General features: G+C 47.0%; 7 protein-coding genes across 7 annotated transcripts; 2 read left to right on the top strand and 5 right to left on the bottom strand.

The window, feature by feature from the left end:
• Positions 1–610: 610 nt before the first annotated feature.
• On the bottom strand, positions 611–988 carry VFPPC_14547 (hypothetical protein; the record flags this gene model as incomplete). The annotated part of the gene is made up of 2 exons (XM_018292315.1): positions 611–924; positions 973–988. The coding sequence occupies 2 exons, from the start codon at positions 986–988 to the stop codon at positions 611–613; spliced, it is 330 nt and encodes a 109-aa protein (XP_018140860.1).
• A 1,385-nt stretch (positions 989–2,373) lies between these two features.
• Positions 2,374–2,949, bottom strand: VFPPC_09150 (hypothetical protein; the record flags this gene model as incomplete). Its single annotated transcript, XM_018287735.1, has 2 exons — positions 2,374–2,771; positions 2,823–2,949. The coding sequence occupies 2 exons, from the start codon at positions 2,947–2,949 to the stop codon at positions 2,374–2,376; spliced, it is 525 nt and encodes a 174-aa protein (XP_018140861.1).
• A 1,210-nt stretch (positions 2,950–4,159) lies between these two features.
• VFPPC_09151 (hypothetical protein) lies at positions 4,160–4,669 on the bottom strand (the record flags this gene model as incomplete). Its single annotated transcript, XM_018287736.1, has 2 exons — positions 4,160–4,590; positions 4,642–4,669. 2 exons carry the CDS (start codon positions 4,667–4,669, stop codon positions 4,160–4,162), a joined length of 459 nt encoding a protein of 152 aa, XP_018140862.1.
• A 1,404-nt stretch (positions 4,670–6,073) lies between these two features.
• On the bottom strand, positions 6,074–6,465 carry VFPPC_18026 (hypothetical protein; the record flags this gene model as incomplete). Its single annotated transcript, XM_022429687.1, has 2 exons — positions 6,074–6,312; positions 6,381–6,465. 2 exons carry the CDS (start codon positions 6,463–6,465, stop codon positions 6,074–6,076), a joined length of 324 nt encoding a protein of 107 aa, XP_022285247.1.
• Positions 6,466–8,388: 1,923 nt separating this feature from the next.
• VFPPC_09152 (glutamyl-tRNA(gln) amidotransferase subunit A) lies at positions 8,389–10,391 on the bottom strand (the record flags this gene model as incomplete). The annotated part of the gene is made up of 7 exons (XM_018287737.1): positions 8,389–8,504; positions 8,554–8,938; positions 8,991–9,140; positions 9,199–9,506; positions 9,586–9,838; positions 9,947–10,087; positions 10,134–10,391. The coding sequence occupies 7 exons, from the start codon at positions 10,389–10,391 to the stop codon at positions 8,389–8,391; spliced, it is 1,611 nt and encodes a 536-aa protein (XP_018140863.1).
• Positions 10,392–13,463: 3,072 nt separating this feature from the next.
• On the top strand, positions 13,464–14,034 carry VFPPC_14548 (hypothetical protein; the record flags this gene model as incomplete). Its single annotated transcript, XM_018292316.1, has 2 exons — positions 13,464–13,557; positions 13,607–14,034. 2 exons carry the CDS (start codon positions 13,464–13,466, stop codon positions 14,032–14,034), a joined length of 522 nt encoding a protein of 173 aa, XP_018140865.1.
• Positions 14,035–14,942: 908 nt separating this feature from the next.
• Positions 14,943–19,025, top strand: VFPPC_09154 (ankyrin repeat-containing domain-containing protein; the record flags this gene model as incomplete). The annotated part of the gene is made up of 1 exon (XM_018287738.1): positions 14,943–19,025. One exon carries the CDS (start codon positions 14,943–14,945, stop codon positions 19,023–19,025), a length of 4,083 nt encoding a protein of 1,360 aa, XP_018140866.1.
• Between the last annotated feature and the right edge of the window lie 508 nt (positions 19,026–19,533).

The raw sequence follows: 19,533 nt of genomic DNA, 5'->3' as shown, positions 1-19,533 counted from the left end.
CGGTTTGCCCTGACATGGGACACGGGCGAAATAGTTCGTGTGCCAAGGCTAGATCCACGACATTGAAAAGAATTGGAAAGTTCTATTGGGGTACCAAAGAGAGTTGATATCACCTGGTCAGGCGTTTGGTATTGATTTGGATAAAATTTGGCAACTGTTTGACCTCGCTTCAGCATGACCATGTCGCTTTGTTAAATCTCTACAAATAGAAATACAACGATATAAAAAGAAACACATTAAATAAATACACGCAATACTCCAGTGAGAGGCTAAGGTCTACGATTAAGTAGGTTATAGTACCGCCTTTCTGGGTGCCAACGAACAAATATTGTATCCAGGAAGATCGAGGCAAGTCCCTCGTCATCACTGACTTGACCTATCTAACTCATCTGACGCCAACTGGGCATTGTAGAGAGCCGCTAGGTAAGCAGAAAGATACGTTTATTCCTACTCCAGCTTTCTATTCTTACATGGCCACCTTTACAAAAAAAATCACTAATCACCGGCTGGGGAATGTACCGATGCGTCACTAAGCACCACATATCAAAGGCCGAGTATAATGCAATGCGTATAGAACCACTAACTACGCCTTGATCAAGCCTTGCCATTGCTACCACAAACCCTCGATGGATTTCAGTTCGTCCCACGCTGCATCCCTAGTTTTATCGTCGCGGGTAAACGCCCCCAAAAGCTCCGGGGTACAGCGCAACACCCCTGACAACTCAAAAGTCGTCTGACAACCCTCTAGAAGGTCCTGCATCAGATCTTTTTGTGTACGAGACACATGCGTCCATATATCAAGAGGCACCTTGTCTTGTCCAGCGATTGTAACGAGTTTGGGAATCCATTTCTCCTGCAGCCAACTCTCACCTTCCAGGACTTTCATCAACTTGCCCCTCAATGCCTTCTCCTCTTCGACGTGGACTATGAGAAGTTAATACAGTTTCTACGCATCTGCAATAGGTTGCTTACTTGGAGTTTTAGGCATTGTCCGTCGATTATGGTATGGTTTGCTTGAATGATGGGTTGGGTTTGTGACGCGTTGAAGTCTCTTTGGTAGATTTGGTTTTAGGCTTGGATGTAGGCTTGGATGTAAGCTTGGATGTAAGCTTGGATGTAGGCTTGGATGTAGGCTTGGTTGTAGATGTGAGTAGAGGGATGATCTTGACGAGAACTGGGTGCAAGGAAAGTTTATACTTTGTTGAACATACTTGTGCAACCTGTCTGATTGCGTCATTCAGACAAAGCGACAGTACGTACTGCGAGTTGCTTGGGGATGACAGGTTGAGTGAGTCTATTGTTAGCAAGATGACGACGCTCTTTGTTCGAGCACTTATCCTGTTCTGCATACTTCCCGTGTCGTAAGTGCTGTGCTGTAAGAATTCACATGGTCACCAAAGAAAGACATAACCTACAGATACGTTACAGATACGTCACAGATATGTTTCTAATAGTTTGTAAGGATGTGGCTCATAACTGGGTCTTGGAAAGTCTACAGAGAGGAACAATTTTTTGCTGAAAGCAGCATTGGGCGGCCTAAAAGTGTTTGCGAGCGACATTCTAGTAAAGGGAAATGTGCCGTGGAACAGGCCAGTTTGAACAAGTACGTAAAGTTATACGAAGGTTTTTGTATGATCCGTTCCAACTGGCTTCTTTGCCTCTGTGGATCATTTTGCCCACGATTTGTTTGACGGACAGATATCCGCCAAACTCTTACCAAAAGACTGAATTGTTTCGTGCATACGCCGGCTGGAAATGAGCAAAAGGTTAGCTCTACCTTTCGTGTTAGTCGGTGGACATAATAATTGCCTTGATCGATCGTGACATTTTGTAGGTACAAATTTGTGCCGTTGAATGGAGATAAAATAAGTTCGAATCTGCCATGTACACCACCACGAAAACGGCTCGTTACAATATGCAGCTCAGGGACAGCTGGATGAACGGAAGGTTAAAGAGTGAAAGTTGAAGTGCGCTATTGTGCTTGTGTGCGCGCCTCGGTGGTCATACATGGGCTCATTCATGCCTGGTTACGCTTTGTTCTGGGTAACATGTTACTCAAACATCAACATCATTGTTGACAAATGAGCCGTCTGAACTATTATTTGGTAAAAAATATAGTATAATGAGAGCAATGCATAGAGGCAGAAAAAAAGCAGGGACCTTGATGTCCAACCATAGGCCTTCTCCCATTCTGACAGACCCCTTTGACAGACATAATTTGCAGCGCATCAACCATTTAAGTCTATTAGAGCCATCCCATTTCCAGAAAAAAATCTCGTACAATTTCTCGGGTGCCCAGCAACCCAATTTTGTAAAAATTCAACATGAAACAAGTACAAACCGAAACCAAGCGCAAACCAGAAACCCATCATGCTACCTTGATGCCTTTTCGATCATAGTTGCCTGGACTGCTTTGCAATCTTCTGTTGAGTACTCTCCCCGTCGGGGTTTCCGATGCAGTTTCCAGAGACGAGTTTTCTCCAAAGGGATAAAGTGCCAAGCAAGATCCAGATACTTGCGACACGGCACGAGACGTGCGAGTTCTGGCGGAAGATCCCGCCCAACTTGAAAGATGTCATCGAGAACATCGTACGGCTTCGGATTCGGCTCCGGGCTCCTCAAGTCGCTATGGACGTCGTCATAGACGACCATAAACGCCTTGACCAATTGATCCAATTCCTCACTGGACTTTTCTGCTGCTTCAAAAGACAATATCGCTGCCAGCGCCCGTCTCACCCCAGCGATCACTTCCTCCCGTGGTTTGAGTTCGTCTAATGTGGAATCATGAGTATTGGCTTCTAGCACTTGAGAATCTCACGTACCAATGGATTTGTCCCTGAGCAGTAAAGGAAGTACAGCACAGTAATACAGCCTAGCGATGGCCAGCTTACTACGAACGCGCTTCTTGTGGGTTAGACGACCCGAACGCGATCTCTTGGATGCCTGCATCTTGAAGCTGTTGTGTTTGCCGTGCTGCTGGGAGAAGAGAGTGCTAAAGTTCTGAGTTGATGATGTGCCAAATGGGTTTCTTTGTGGATTTTGTTCGAACGTGGCTTGGCTTGAGGTGGCTTTTTGTTGTGCATTCATAATATTTGTCAACCTGTGACTTTGAGTATGGCCATAAAACTGGAAGTTGGAGTCGATGGAGATCCATATATACTGTCATGGTGGCTTTGGCAGGTTGATTGTTCCTACAGTTGTGTTTCGTGCTTGGCGAACGGGGACTGAACATACTTGACAGTGCGGAGGGGGAATTATGAAGCTGATGGGGATCAATGGTCAATGCGGTAGCTCTCTCTGTTCATGACAAGTTGGAATGGCTTGAATACGATCAAAAATTGAGTGCCGCTCGTCATGAGTGACTCCATGCCTCGTCGAAAGGGAAGTCTAGGTATGACTTTCTAGGCCACTGCACAAGGCTCTGCCATCCAGATCTTGCGTATAGTTGACATTTTTGCCGTCTAGACATGCTAATTTAGTGTAATACAGATTCTATATTTACTATCTTGAACTCCTATTCAACTCTGTAAATTGAGATGTCGCGGGGTTCTCCTAAGCTTAGGAGAGACCTCTCAATTAACCATGTATTGCGCATCCGGTCAGACCTTGCGCAAAATTATAATGCTGACGCGCTGGAAACCTTTAAGCATGGGACACTCCAGCTTTATTAAATTAGTACAACATATCCACGAAGCGGTCCAAGTGATAAAATGAAACAAAACTTTGACCTATTCATCTTGAACAGGTAAAGGAACTATGCTGAAGAGCAGGGAAACAATGGGCAGTGGCCGCAAGCAGCTTAAATTAGAGCACTATAGCACGGCGACATAGGGAGTATCCCTTTTGTTCATTCAAGCCACAAAAGGAGCCATGGCCGCGAAGAAGCGCCGAACATTTACGTGAGTTCGCGCACGGTTGAACAAAGAGCCGCGAAGAACCTAAGTCTTAAAGGTAGGAAAGAATGACATAGATTAGACAACAAAGCACTGATAATTGAAACATGCTATTTATTCAGTGAATAATCTTATGTTGTTATATTTTAGGAGACGCAAAGGAAACTTGGTAGCATTGTACCCATTGAGACCAACGAGAAATCGTGGACTAACGACGGGATGCTGGCAGGAGTTTTATACCTGACATACCTGCAACTGAGTGATTTCTACGGCTCGAGCAATGCTATGATAGATTTTCTATCAAGCCCTTTCCTCCATAGCACGTAAACCCATGCCATATTTCTAATCCTTTTGTCTTTGACGAAAATCTGGAAAAACTCTGTCAAAGATTGACCGGCATTGCAATCCTTTCGAGGGAATGCCTCAAAAAAAGCCTTGAAACCTTCTATGGTGAGCTCATCCCCTTGCAGGGTAACAGCTGGGTTTTTGGAGAGCACGCTGTGGCATATCTTGCTCCTGCCCTCTCTGCAAAGCTCCATACGTATTGCAATGTCCAACCTGACCAAGACCATCCCAGGCATAGCTTGCGTGCCAGCTATTGCAAGAAGGTTTGCGTTAAATTTGCGGAGAGAATCATAGTGTTTTCCCCAGAATTCTTTCAGCTCTCGCTGTAGAATATGCTTTTCTTGTATCTCAACTAAATATGTGTTAGTCAACTGCTCATGCGCGTAGGAAGCGAGATGCTTACTGGTGGTATCATCTGGAGGAAATTGCATTGCGAACTAGCTGAGTGAAGCGGGCTTAAAGTCTGTCTGATGTGAAGCTGTATCCGGCAGGTTCTTCCCGTAGGTTTAATAGGGGCGAGCTTGGGTTGCAAGTTCCCGTTAAAAGAATGTTGCAGGAATGCAGGTACGACTTTTCTTACATCATGGGGACCTGTACGTGCTTTATATACTGCTTATGGTCTCTTTTTGGTCGGGTGTTGAGCAGAGTGAATTGAGGAGAGGTGTAAAACAGTGACCAAATGCTAACATTAGACTGAGCAACCAAACTAGAGAAAAACTGCTCATACACGCGGTCTACATTTGAACTGCTGTATAGAAAGCTGACACTATGTTAACAGTGTCAATAATCTGTGGTATCGTTCGCCAGAAATAGCAAGCTGGCGTATTGGCTACGGATAAAGAGGAGAAGACATGTTGAAGGCCTGTCGATAGCAGTGTTGTTTGTGGCAGATACAATTTGAAAAGGACTCGAATGACATAAAAACCCTACTGGGCTATATCTTTAACGTACTATTCGGACACTATGGTATGGAAAGTTTGAGAAAGAGCACAGTTGCAGCACTGAAGATAAGCCAAGCATAACAAGAACAACAACAGGTTATGTTCCGTTCAGCAAGTGGTCTATATTCGAAACAAAGGAATAACATCATTCCCACTAGAACTCTTTTAAATTAGTTAGATCCTTTCACAAATGAAAGTATCCATTGTATTATTGTGCTACCGCTTCTAGACTTGGTTCTGCGAAGCCGTCTCCCAGGCATAACCCCGCGTAACGACATCAAGGGTGATATTCTGGTTGCTTGTGCGCGGGGAATTCACGACACTGGTGTGGGTAGACTGTCTGCTGCCAAGAAATGGTTATGACACTCTCTTTACAAATGAAACTATAATGTGGTTCGACTAACCCGCACTTTCAGGCAATGTTCTCTTGATGTTGATCGCCTAATGGGTGTAAGTCACCGCTCCGCCGAAACAGACGGAGGGATCATTATTATGGCATGTTCGACTGAAAAATGGCAAATAAATGAAGACTGATGACGGAGGAGGCATCCATGACGGCAGTGCTTGAGGCTGAGTTATCCAGAAGGAAATTGTACTCTTACGGCATCGGAGTCACGATAGTTCACCGCGACTTGACATGTTGGGTTCGGGTCTGGTCAAGATTAATAGTACGCCCAGACCGGCGTTGAAACAAGCGGTATACATTGTTTGAATATTTCTGCTAACACTAACTCAAATTTATCACCCGTCACAGTATCGCATTAGCTCAAACTGATCTTTCAGAAATATCCAAAACCCCAAAGACAACCCGCTCAGTTTCCCCTCTTACCCCATTCAACCAACGATTTCACCACATCGACTTCCTTGGAATTTGCAGCAGAAATCCATTTGGCGTTAATTCTCCATTGAAATAAATGCTAGAGCCAGTTTCTCAAATACAGTCTCTTGTTGACGGAGACGTCGTACAACATCAGGATCAAAAGTCGCTAATACTTTACCGACGCCTGAAACCACTTGAGAGATCTTTCTCTCGGGGTTATGGACTTCAAGCAACTTGGAAACCAACCCTTGTCGCGTTCTCTCAGGGAATTCGTTCAACATGACCTCCAATTCTCTCTTAGTCTGGAGTTTGTCTAATATAGATTAGTTAGTTTTATTTCTGGAACAAGGGTATGTCGCTAACCTTTTAACGTTACTGTGCCTTCAACATCAAAACGCTGCCATAATTGTCGTAACTCCTCAGTCGCCGATGATATAATGTGCTCTCTACGGTTTGAAGAACTCATTGTCACCGAGTTCCGATATGTGAGCACGCGATAAGTCAAATTTGTTGTAAGAATGCCAGACTGGGTTGTATATGCGAGTGCTGTATGTGGGCAATTTCGGTCGTTCTTGAGTGTTTTTAGTGCTGCTGCTGGTAAACTTCGATGTCGGTAACGATGATGGGAAGAACAAAGGGTTGTAGTAACTGTGAGAAATGCATGAGATTTATACACGTCGCTGGGACACGGCCACTCGCCACTTAACCCTCACTCGTCGACCATCCTTGCCACACTGCAGACAAACAGAACAGTTATAGCCAGTGTTCTTCTTGTGTTAGCACTAATCACATCAAGTGTAGCAGCTTTGTTCACTTTGATGTTTTGTGTTGTTCGGTGCGACATGCGGAGAGTTCATATTCTGTGTACGTGACTGAACAAGCGGATTCGAGATAGCACACAACAAAGTAAGAAGGCACCCCAAATTTGGACACGATATTCTCGATAAAGACAGTGATGAATTGAAGAGCACTAGATATTGAGAGATGAATCTTGTAATGGCGGCATTACATTGTGTTGCATTTTTCCGATCCATGTTCCGTGGAACGCCATAACGTGTTTGCCTTCTCCCACGCTTCGTTTGCATTGCAGTCGCTGTGAATCAAGGCTTTATAAAAAGCCTCAACGTCTGAATCTGTACGGTTCTTATCACCAGAAAACTCCGAAAAAAACACACGTACACCCTCCTTCGAGGAGTAAGGACTTGTGTTTACTCGCCTCTCCCTCCGCTTTTCGTCCGCATCTTGAACTCGCCTCTTAAGGGTTTCTCTGCCGGGCCTCTCCAGCTCCAGCTTTATGGCTGCCAGGATGATCTTCAAAACTTCAAAGGACTTGCGATCCTCGCCAGCAAAGATAATTAACCCTGAATTGAATGCCGTGAGAGACTGAAAGTTCTCCCCCCAGAATGCCTTCAATTTGCCGTCCAACTTCTCCCGTGTTTCGATCTTGACTAGATGGAACGGTTAGTCAAGTCGTGATATCGGTAAAGAAAGCTGCTTACCAGTGTGGGTATCCATTTTGTGCTTGCTGAAGATGATGGTACGGGTTTCTGTGAGGTTCGTGTGTACACACGTATTTGGATGTGTTTTGGGACTGTAATACAGAAATGTGTAAGTTGTTGAGATTGCGATAGATTTTGTTTGTTGGGAATACTAGGTGCATTATATACTATCGTGGTAGTATCCCTAATTACTTGTTGATAGATGTGGCGTAGTTGGTGGACAAAGACGGATATGTGTTCCTGTAGATGAAAATCATGAATAGAGCCCTGACCAGTTGTCTTTTGTGGTTTCCTTTGCTTGGAATCACTTGAAATGTGGCGGACTTACGACAAAGCCAAGTTCTAGGTTCTAAAGCAAAGGACTATGAAACCGTGTACTAACGACATGGTTATGGGTCTGGCAACTACAACGATCCAAGATGAGTGCTCAAAGCCATAGGAACAATCAAGGTGTTGAACTCAAGCGCATCAAATAATAAACAGCCTTTTACATGGGTCCTTGGAAGAGCAGGCGTATTATTCAACATAGGCAATCTGAGCGCAGAGCTGTGTTCGAGAAAGGCTGAAAGGCGAGATATATCTGAAGTTGTCTGGATACAAACACAACGTATATCTGATGAAAGAGCTGGGAATCATTTAATATTAGCTCTAAGCTGGGAGTCCTAAGCATGTTGGTTGGCAACATGGCCGAACAAGTTCGTCTGTCTAGTCAAAGTTGGCCGTTCCTATTTTGTTCGATCACTACAAACCAATGCTTGATAGAGGAATACAACTTGCTTTCAACATGTTGTTAGTGATTACTAGTCTGTCTCTCAACCTATCCATGTCCAAACCCCAATGGCGTTAACATCTCTTTTGTTTCCAAACCGCAGTCGTTATAAACCCACGCCTCATGAATGCAACAGCCTACCAACCTCCTCCGCAATAGCCATAATTCGTTCCTCCGTAAAACGCCGTCCAATAATCTGCACTGCAGCCGGTGCCCCATGGTATACTTCCGGATCATCTAATAAAGTAAGTCAGTCAAATTACCAATATTAAAAAAATAAACTCACATTCTTCATGCACAGCCGCGTCCATATCCGTCAGGGGCACGAAATTCTTCGGCCCAACATCAACATTCTTGTCCGCAAAAGTCACCGGAACAACCACACTCGTGAAATCCAGCACATTAATCGCCGTAGCGTAGCCATAGTACTTGAACTGATTGTGGCGAATCGCTGCCGTGGGCGTGATAGGCGCAACAATCGCATCCAAGATTCGTCCTGTCTTGGCCTCAAAGTCGCGGATCGCAGACAAATACTCCATTTGGTAGTTCCATTTGTCGAGCTGGCATTGCCAAACTTCATTGAGGTCTAGCTTCTTCAGATTGGGATTGACGAGATCTTTGATGTTGGGGATGGCTGGCTCGCCGGAGAGGTTGAGAGCTGCGTAAATATCCTGCGTGAACTTGTTACTGGCTACTCTGAAACGTTGAGGGTATTATACTTACGGTACCGCCGTCGGATGCGTAGACTCGATTGGCTAGATCTACTGCGAAGGGATGCTTGTACGGTTCCCAGGAGAGGATGGTGTGGCCTGCGCCTTTGAGTTTGTCTACGACTGTTTGTACTGCCCTTTGAATAGGGGGGTGTGGCGTAACCTAGCAGTGTTATCATGGTGTTGATGACATGTGAAGAGTTTGCGAACATAGGACGTACATTGCCGTCGCAGGAGTAAAATCCCACTGTGAGCCCTCCCGATGAAATCTTTACCCTGATAGACTCCTCCTCGGCCTGTCGCCAAGGCATAGGAACAACCTTGGAGTCAAAGTTCCACGGCTGTTGCTCAAGAACAGACGCCATGAATAGACGCAAGTCTCCGACGGAATGTGCAAGAGGACCGCATACACTATGGATTGTCTCTTGGCCTTCCATGCTGTTCGCCAACTTGGCGTAGGGCAAGCGGCCATGGCTAGGACGAATGCCATACACGGCGTTAAAAGCAGCTGGAACTCGAATAGAGCCGCCTATGAAAGGGTTAGAAGTAGTTCTTTTGCTTTTGGAGAAACGACAAGGTTGAAGACTTGCCAATGTCGGTGCCAACACCGATGACACCACCGCGAAAACCGATTATTGCGCCTTCACCACCGGAACTGCCTCCGCAGGACCAGTTCTTATTTCGAGGGTTTACGGTACGACCAAACACATTGTTCACGGTCTCGCAAACCATTAGACTTTGCGGGACGCTTGTCTTGACGTAAAAGACAGCCCCGGCCTTGTCGAGCAAGTCGACGAGAACCGAGTTTTCTGAATCAATCTTGCCAATCCATCCCGCGTATCCCATTGTGGTTTCAAAGCCCTTTTTTAGTCAGTGTTTATCCAATTGCGGAATACAAGCTACATGTTTGGGATGAATGTATTTGCCTGAAACCAAGTACTCCAACATATTGCCACGCATTATACATACCTTGATACGGCATTGATCCTTCAACGAAATGGGCAACCCGTGCAATGGACCAATCGGTTTTTTATGTGTAGCAAGGTATTCGTCCAAGTACTTTGCTCTCGCAAGCGCAAAGTCGGGAAGAAAGTCATGCAGACAGTTGACCTACAAACAGTTAGGCTGTTCGACATGACAGTACAACTCTACGCACCAGTTGATGCGCCAAGGCAGCTCTCTTGCAAAAGGCAGTTGTAACAGCTACAGAAGACAGTTTCCCGACCGCTAGGTCTTTCACCAGATCGGCGGCAAATGATTCCGTAATGGCCAGTTCCTCAGGAGTGAGGATGCCGCTTTCTTTGGGAACATCCATGACAGAGTCTGTCGACGGAAGGGACTTCAAACGCCATTCCGTAGGGATCGCATCCGATACGCGGGTCTTTTGTTTGAGAGCGACATCTTCCCAAGCCATGATGAATGATTCACAAGTGGGACTTAAGACTGGGATTTGAATTTACTCTGGTGTCGCATTACTACCGTGAGTGTGAAAAGGATAGGATAATTCCCCGAGGAAAGGACCTACGATTGCTTTATATTTGAAAGTAGCATGGGCGTGTAGACTACATGATGTGGCTGCTGCAGTCTAATCAGGATGCAACACATCCCATCTACAATGTTATCATGCACCCCAGCAAGACCAATAAGTTATCTGTGCTAACGTCGAAAAGTGGCCAGTCTTTTCAGAACTCCTCTTATAATGTTCCGCTCATCCGTGTGAACATGTACTTTGCCAACTCTTATTCTCTTTTCCCTTAGGGCCGTCCTCGCAACTCAAACCCAGTTTGGGCAACAAGACACAAACCCGTTCGACCGAATGTCCGCAATGTGACTGAGAGGGCGCCTTCAACACAAAACAAGTTCGGCGTCGCGGCGATTAGCAGTGACCCCATCGGTACCATAACTCGGAACCTTGGCTTTGCTTTTATTGGCGATAACCCCGCAACTTTGAATCCGAAGGGGCCTTAACGCGCACCCTTGATGTTCTAATGTGCTAGTTTGGGTGTTGATTGGTGTTATCAGTTGATGTGCCGAGTGGGTATGATCTACAGTGGGATGTTAAGTGCACGATGCATTTAGTGGCTGCCAAAGAGTGTGCTGTGTCTTAGATGTAGTTACTAGACTTCGGGATTTATGGTAACCGGTACTGTATGTTACGGCAGTTTGTTCGAGTATGCTTCTGCGGATATTTCCTCATTTTACTAAAACTGAAATATTGTTCGCGATTGGTTAGCTGACGCTTTATACCACGGTAACTAGATGTGTATTGTCCAGGCGTATCTATTGTGCCTTCATTGGCACCAGTTTCTTATAGTTGGGTTGTCAGATTTAAACCGCGGTTTGACGCGTTCGACAACTATGGTGCGATTTCCTGGATCATTGTACATGAGATATGTTGTACAAGGCCAAAACTCTCGTCCATGACAATTGTGTAACGGATACCCAACACACCTAAATGGACAACAGTGTTGTACAAGTGTGAGCAACTCCAATATGGCCAACCACGCACTGAATCGTTGCGACATGATAACCCGAAAAAGGGATTGCCAGATGGAATTGTCGTCAAATCCAAATCAGTTCCACAGTAAATCAGATGGACGTCAACCGCCCTGGAGTTTGTTGGCTCTGCTCGCTCAAGGCGAAAGTTGAGTTGCATCTACTCCGCAGCCATTCACGGAGTTTGAGTGTTTCGTAGAGATCAACTTTGTATACGGTTCAACCAAAATTCACTACGAACACCGCGATCAAAAAGTGATTACGCACCGAAAGCAGTATTGTGGTCTACTACCGAAAGCCAAGATTCAACGAAATGTGTCATGTTCGGGTAGATGAACTGTAAGACAATCTGAACATGCTAACCTCATATCACGAGCTCTGAACTACCTCAGTTATTGACTTGTTTTGACCTAGAACAACCCCTGGCCACATAATGCTCTTCTTGATACACTCTGCTCTCTTTGGTAAAAGTCGAATGAATCAGATGCAGTTCATTTCGGTCTGGAGGCTACAGCTCATTTCTGACTTTCAGTTACAGAGTCGTGAACTTTGACCGCGAAAGATGGAAAATAAGTATGTAAATCAGACAAAGATTCCAGATATTGTGCCACATCCTTTGTCTACGCTTGGTCATCAATTTGATACAAGCTACTTCAAAGCTATTGCAATCCCGGAACCTATTCAAACGCCGTCGCCGTACCAGCCTTGCAAGAAACAATCCTCCAGTTTCACTATACTCACCTGTCTGTCTTAGCAAATATGTCGGACATTCCGGTTGATGCTGTGTTTGCTGCTTTTGGACTCAAACTCGATGGGCCTGGCCTTGCCTGCCCAACGACTTCGGCAGGCAAGTACTTCCAGACGTTTCGCCCACCACTATTATTACTAACATGGCCACGTAGAGTACTTCGAGCTGCGGGACGAAATCGCGGACGTGACTGATATTTTGGCGTGCCATATTGCAAGTAAGTATTCAAGTGTGTCCTCGTTGAGGGAAACTTGCATTGACCACCGTCCCTAGTCCCAATGAATGCGGCAGAGGTAACGAAGCAGAGGCTGCGTGATACTCTGAAAAATGCTCCAACGACTGAGCTAGAGGAATGGCTCGCCGCGGTAGTTCCACAGCAACCTACTGAAAGCGCCATCGGAGTCCTAAAGAGAATTTACAAGCTTGGGCCTCCGGTGTTTTTTACGACTTACGTTAAGCCCGAGGAGACGAATTTCGGCACCTCAATCTCCGGCGAGTGTTTGGAGCATTCTTTCTGAATGAACACCATGCGGCTGAATCTTGGTCGGTGCTTTGGGAAGACGGCAGTATAACCGCGGACTTGTACAATGCAGGTCTGGGACTTAATGTGCTGGTCCGTGATGATTGGAAGTGGCCACTGGGAAAATGCGTTGGTCCGCATATGTGAGGGCTCGGGGATAGATAGTGCGGATAGATGTGTCGATGTGTACCGTCTCTCTGAGGAGGGTAGCTGAATTTGAGATATGTTTGCAGCATTTGGCTGCTCGTAAGCCAAAGAGAATACAATACGTGCCCAGCCAAAGAAACATGATACGATTCCGAAAACGCACCTGTGTGTGAACAGCGTGGAGCAATGTTTGTTAGTAGTCTGTTCCACCAACGAACAGCTCTATTTTAAACCTTTTGTCGCCACAGACCACCTGAATACTGCTCGCGCAGAACCAGTGAAACTTGTTTTAAAGCTGTTTTTCGCCAACTCGTATCGTCTGCGTCGTCGGTAGCATGCTTCTTCATTCTTGGCTGCTGCACACTCAATGTGGACTGATGTACACCGACATCAACTTTGTATAAATCAGGACAGTTCCTAGCTTCCATGGGGAAGGTATCCTGACCTTTGCTCAACCATGACGACGACGGAAAATATCGTTGGCACTGCCGTTAGAACACAAATCATATACACTGTCAATTACCCGCATTCGACGGGGAAATAAAGGAGAGAAAACAACCGAGCGTGACTCAGCTATGCGGACAAACTTTCGAAAGCTTTGTGCGACCCTACGCCTTCACCAGCAGGACACAAAACCGGTGCAAGAACAAGACCCGATTCAGAAGTCTAGTAAGCGGAACAATGTCCATAGCAGAACGTTTACTAATTCTTTGTCAAGTCCAAATCGCAGACAAAGCTACCGTGGAGAAACACCACAAGGACGCCATAAAATTGTTCCCAAACCAGGAGGAATGGATCTCCAGGATTCTACCCAACGACAAGGAATTACCCAAAACTGCTAGGGCAAAGGATATCTGGGAAATGATTCAGAGAGCACGGAATCCAGTGGCCGATGGAAGTACTTTGAGCAAGGAGGCGTCGAAGACCAAGGAAACATCGAAGATCAAGGAACCGTCGAAGATCAAGGGAGAAGGCTGGCTTCTGCGTCATCTGTTTGTGGCATTCATACCGACAAGCGGGGAGGCGACCGAGGCGCTGGTAACGCTTCATCGTGCAGGGCTCATTTCGCGGACAATTCTTTCGGATTATATGCCCCGTGGTGTAAATAGTATACCCGTCGAGACCCAGTTGCTTTCCGATGACTGAGGTTTCCGGTAGATATTGATGGGGATTGGAAATGGTCACCGCAGATAGAAGTGGCAGCAAGTACAACATACCATTTATCACACTCAACTACTGTGTATGAACCCCCAAAGTACAGAGTATTGGCTCCATGTTGTGTTTCGTGTCCCCTGTTTGAATCGGCCATGATAGTCGCCAATAGGCTGGTTGCCTGGCGGTTCAAACAAAGCCGCCAATGAAGTTCCTGATTAACCGCCTTTTGCGCCACTCCACGGGCCATCCCGCGATCCGCAACCTCTATCCCCTCTATCTCTCGTCGTCGTCGTCGTCGTCGCCGTCGAGATGCACCAGCGCTTACGGCTGTGGTTGATTGGGCGTCCTTGCTTCCTTGCTGTGGATGGACTTCGATGATCTATTGCCCCGCCTGAGGTAGTTGGTGTGGAATGTTAGCCACCTGGATTGACGACAGCAGGGGGGTTTTTCCACTTGGAGTTTGAGGATATGCATGCGACTGAGTTGAGAAGAACTGCGTCAAGTAACGCCGCCGCCTTTAATTACTGCAAATAAATATTACCCCGCCGCAGATTCAGCCTGGGGCCAAAGGTATTTAGTTGCCCACATTCACGAAAACGCAAATACATTCAAGGATACACCAATACGTCCAAGTATACATAGATACATCCCAATATACTCTACTATACCGTGTGATACAAATACCTCCTCTCTTGTTTGCTGACCCGCATGGACGCCTTGTCGCAGACTCGCTGTCTGTACTCTGTAGCCGCTGGCCTTGTTGGTCCATGCCCCTGACATGTTAATGCAGACATCCATGCAGCATCGCAATTTATTTGTTTCGTGAGGAGAAGTTTTCGTCATGTCTAAACTCTACACATTCTGTATCCTGCTCTTAACATGCATGTGTCTATCTGGGCATGTTTCCCGCTCTCTCTGCTCTCCTGGTTGTCATCCCGGCTGTCCGCGCAGCAGATAGCTGGGATGACTTCTCGAGTAACCTTGCAACTGATTTGGCACCCTTCCTTTCCCTTTTCGGCGAGCAAATCACCAAGCAGTATCTAAGCGAGAGCATAACCTTGTTAGATTACTTCATTTTTGCTATGGCTCCGATGGGAATCCTAACGGCCGTAGTATCCGCTATTCGGGTCTGCGGCAGCCCTTCGTTGCGTGCTTTCATCGGCAGGGCTCAGGAAGGGGCGGGAAATGCTGAAGCCGAATTGTGCTCTTCCACTAGCCGGGATGTATGTGAGCTGTATAACAATGGAGGTATAGCCCGGGTCTTTGGGCGCCCCAAGATTCTCGAGGTCGTGCATGATATGAATCCTGCGAAGCAGGATTTTGCTGACAACGGAACGGCGGGATTATATACATTTCGAGAATACGTCAACAGAAAAGACCAGGACGAGTGGCAAGGACAGTCTTTGCATGAGGTCGACGAATCCGGCCGAGACATGGACCTCTTTGCCCCCAATCTGTCTCTCAATGTCGGCATCAAAAGGCAACCTCCGGCTGTGTTTTGGGCGGTAGCTATTCTTGGACTGCTTCTACAATCCACTGTTTTGGCCTTCGCCGTCGTCGTCACGTACTTCCTGCGTTGGGAAAAGGACAAGAGTCAGCCAGCATCATACGCTTGTCCCTTGACTATCCTAGGAACTATACTCGTCTGTGGTGGCATCTTTCTATGCGCCTTTCTGGTCGGACAGAGCACAGATGAGCAGAGATTTTATAGGAACCGGGACACCAAGGCTGGGCAAGCAGCAGGGACGAACAATCGGACACAGTCTTGCATATATTGGGTCCAGCCCGGAAGACAGGTTCTTGGGGACCAGGTTTTTGATGCGTTTTGTTGCAGCGACAGCAAAAACCCACTGCAGGAGTACATTGCCTCCTGGAAGAAGCGATCTCAGAGTTGGTCGAAAAATGCGGAACTGGCCGTCTGGGCAGCTGTTGCTATCACCGTTACTGGCTTCATTCTGCAGTTTATCGGCCTGCGTGGCATTCATTCTGCAGTGTCCATGTTCCAGCTTGGCGCCATAATGATTATGAGTGCCTTTCGGGCTGCGCTTCGCATGCAGCGGCTGAAGCCAGAGGACAATTACTTTCGCACCTGTCCAGATGAGATAGTTGGGCATGAGCTTGACTGGCTGGCTTTGCGAATCGGCCGAGAGGGTATTCAGAAGGATGAGAGTTCTGTGTCTTCACCCACCTCCAGATCAACGTCGTCTGCCGGATATTCCACGCCGACAACAGACTCTCACTACTTTTGGAAATACACTGGCTTACCCAAAGCTGGCAACAGAATCACTCTAGATCCCCCAAACGTTTCTGTACTCCCATGTGCTGCTGGTAAGCTGTTGGCCTATCGCAGTCGTCTCGCACAGCTGACCCAATCATCACCCACGCAGACAAAGGCTGTGACATCTGCCACAAGCCTCGAACCTGGGATGGTCACTGTGCGCCAAGAGGCCCAACGGTTGCGGCTAGCTATAGAGTCTGTCATCAACACAATATACTCAACCGCCGGACTTATCAAGCAAGAAAAGAGGACGGCGAGGCGTTTGAGCTGGCAGATCAATGTGGCCGTCCCTGATAACTTGTCGGAATTGCAGTCCATAAACCTGCTGTTTGTTAGGGACGATTCAGATGCACCTTGGAAAATGCAAGACAAGTTCGCCGTAGAGGGTCTACTTGGGTTATGGCTTTGGTCCTTGAAGTCGGACCCAGTTGTGGAGATCGAAGACCGGCAGAACAACTTCACCATGTCCAGGGCAGTTGAGATTCCGGCACGGCGTATCGTAGCAACTGATATAAACCTTCAAGCGGACCTGAGACTATGGCTCGGAGGTGACGCGAGCAACCTCACCGAGGAGATGCTGCGCTTATCCCGTCCCAACTGTGACAATCCGAGCACCATATGGCAAAAGAGCGGCGAACAATATTTGTCTTTCGTTGGCAACAAATTGCCCGAGCAACTCGATTCGCAGATAATTCGATTCTTTGGCTGGCACGCGGTGGATATCCCACGTACAGAGGGTTCCAACTCGTACAGAATCTGGACAGCAACCACCAATAACCCGCTCTTGTCTCTTTGTTCCCAGGAGATATTGGCATCGTTCATTGCAAGTATTCTAGTCATTGCGGATGATGTAGGCGGCATTGACATCCAAGATTCTGAAACTCGCCATTTACGTTTGAAAAACACCTTAGTATCTGAACTGACAGGAGTCTTCACCGAGACACAAATAGGATCGAAAGAAGATGCACTTCTCTGCATATTGCCCTCCATCCTACATAGACTGAGCCTTTCGTCCACAGAAGGTGCTCTGCTAGCTGCAAGGAAGGCCGCAGACGACCATCGGAAGCGTCATGAGTGGAAGAAAGCCGAAGTTCTGCTGAGGTGGGTTTGGAGAAATTCCATCCAATCTCATGCCAGAGTGAATAGCGATGTCGCTCAATTTACACCTCGCGCAGCCACTGCACTGGGCGAGTTGTATCGTTGGGCGCTATGTGGAAACGAGACAAAGGAGTTTGGCTTTGCCGGGTTCAAATGGCTTCGACAGCAGAAAGGTGACAACGACGGAATACTATCTGAAGCCACTGGAACCGTCATAGATCGATACACCGAGATCGCAGAGCAGTTTGGCCAACAGCGAACCAATCCTATACGTGCTGGGCTTCATATGGCCCTCAGAGAAGGGGAAACAGCTACCTTGCTGCAACTGACCCAGCCGTCCTCATTGACTATGGAAGCAAAGGGACAGGCTCTGTGCAAAGCTTCAGAGCAAGGCTGGCCTGAAGTTGTCCTGGCGTTGCTCGAATTAGGAGCAGAACCGGACTTCAAGAATGAGGCTGAAGGTTCGAGGACGGCACTATCCTTTGCCGCACAAAACGGCAACCTGGAAGTTGTCAAGGAGTTAATAAGCCGGCAGGCGTTTCCAAACTCAGCAGATGCCGCACATAGAACTCCATTATCCTACGCATGTGAGAGGGGGCATAGTCATATAGTTAAGATGTTGTTAGCAGATCAACGTGTCGATTCGGATGCTACAGACACTGACGGAAACACCGCTCTATCATTTGCCTCGAAATATGGACATGACGAAGTCGTCCTGCTGCTGGTCCGAACCGGAAGAGTCAATCCATACGTGGAAAACGCGTCTGGAAAGTCAGCGCTGCAACTAGCCTTGGAGAAGAATGATCTGTCCATCGTTCAGTTACTTCTCAAGACCGATAAAACAAACGAAAATCCGGCAAACAAGAGTCCAGATGCAGCACTCCGCTGGGCAGCCGAGAATGGTCACGAGGGAATAGTACGGTTGCTGCTCCAAAAAACAACGCTGAGCGTCAATTTGGACACAACAGATAAACATGGATGGACGCCGCTATTGTTAGCGGTGAGGAGTGGAAATGTAACAATTATCAAACTGCTCCTTGACGCTGGGGCTTCGCCAGATGTGCGGACTGAAGCAGAGGAGACAATACTGCATTTGGCGGCAAGGAATGGAGACGGCACAATCTTTGAGATATTACTTCGCACCAAAGGTGTTGAGCTCAAGAATGCAAGAGATGGCCAGGAGAGAACGCCCTTATGGGTAGCGGCGCAAGGTGGCCACGTGAAGATTGTTGAGCTACTTCTTGGTACCGTGGCTGAGAACGACGCAAGAAACAGATTCAAACAAACGCCGCTACGAATGGCAGCACAACATGGCCACTGCGCCGTTGTCAAGATGCTGCTTGAGAGTAATTGTGAACCAGATGCCAGAGACTGCAATGAACGGACACCACTGTGGACAGCGGCGAGGAACGGACACGAGCAGATTGTTGAACTTTTGCTCCAGACTCACAAGGTTGACCCGGATGCAATTGACATAGCTGGGCATACACCGCTTTGGGCAGCAGCTGAGAATGGCCACAAGATTATCATGTCGCTTCTTTCCGAGACTGGGAAAGTTGAGCTGGATTATAGCAAAAGACGGCTACGAACTGCAAAACGGGACTGACGATTGTTAGTATCCTGCAAGTATGGGAGCGTACATGGGACGGCAGTCAACCCAGTGTGCACATAGCACAAAGTGGTTCACTTTGTATCAACAATCACCCATCAATGTGCTCTGTCCTGCATGCATACAATAAGTTAGTGCAAATTCCCATTCGGAGAACTGGCCACCACATATGGCCGGGATGTGCTGATGTGCTGATGTCAGACTCAGTCTTGTCAAGTTATGTCAGCGTCCGGGAAGGAAAACCCAAAATGCCAAAACAAAAAATATCCAGTGACGTGGAATATTAGAGTTCGGCTCCTCCCAAGAAGTTTAGCTCAGTCCACCCTAGAATGTGATGCTGTTAGTCCTCGATTGCCTGACGAGCCGAAAAATCATGATGCCAAATAGACAGGTCGGGAGCGACAATGGGAGATCAAAGTACTGGACCAAGTACAACGTATAAAATATCGTGTAGTGTACTATAATATGCTGCGACGTGTAAGTAAACGCTCAAAGGTAGGCAAAT

This window comes from Pochonia chlamydosporia, chromosome 6 (assembly GCF_001653235.2).
Source record: "Pochonia chlamydosporia 170 chromosome 6, whole genome shotgun sequence".
In the NCBI taxonomy this organism is placed as follows: domain Eukaryota; kingdom Fungi; phylum Ascomycota; class Sordariomycetes; order Hypocreales; family Clavicipitaceae; genus Pochonia; species Pochonia chlamydosporia.
The sequence above is the reverse complement of the archived record's forward strand: the minus strand, read 5'-3'. Positions and strand labels throughout refer to the sequence as shown.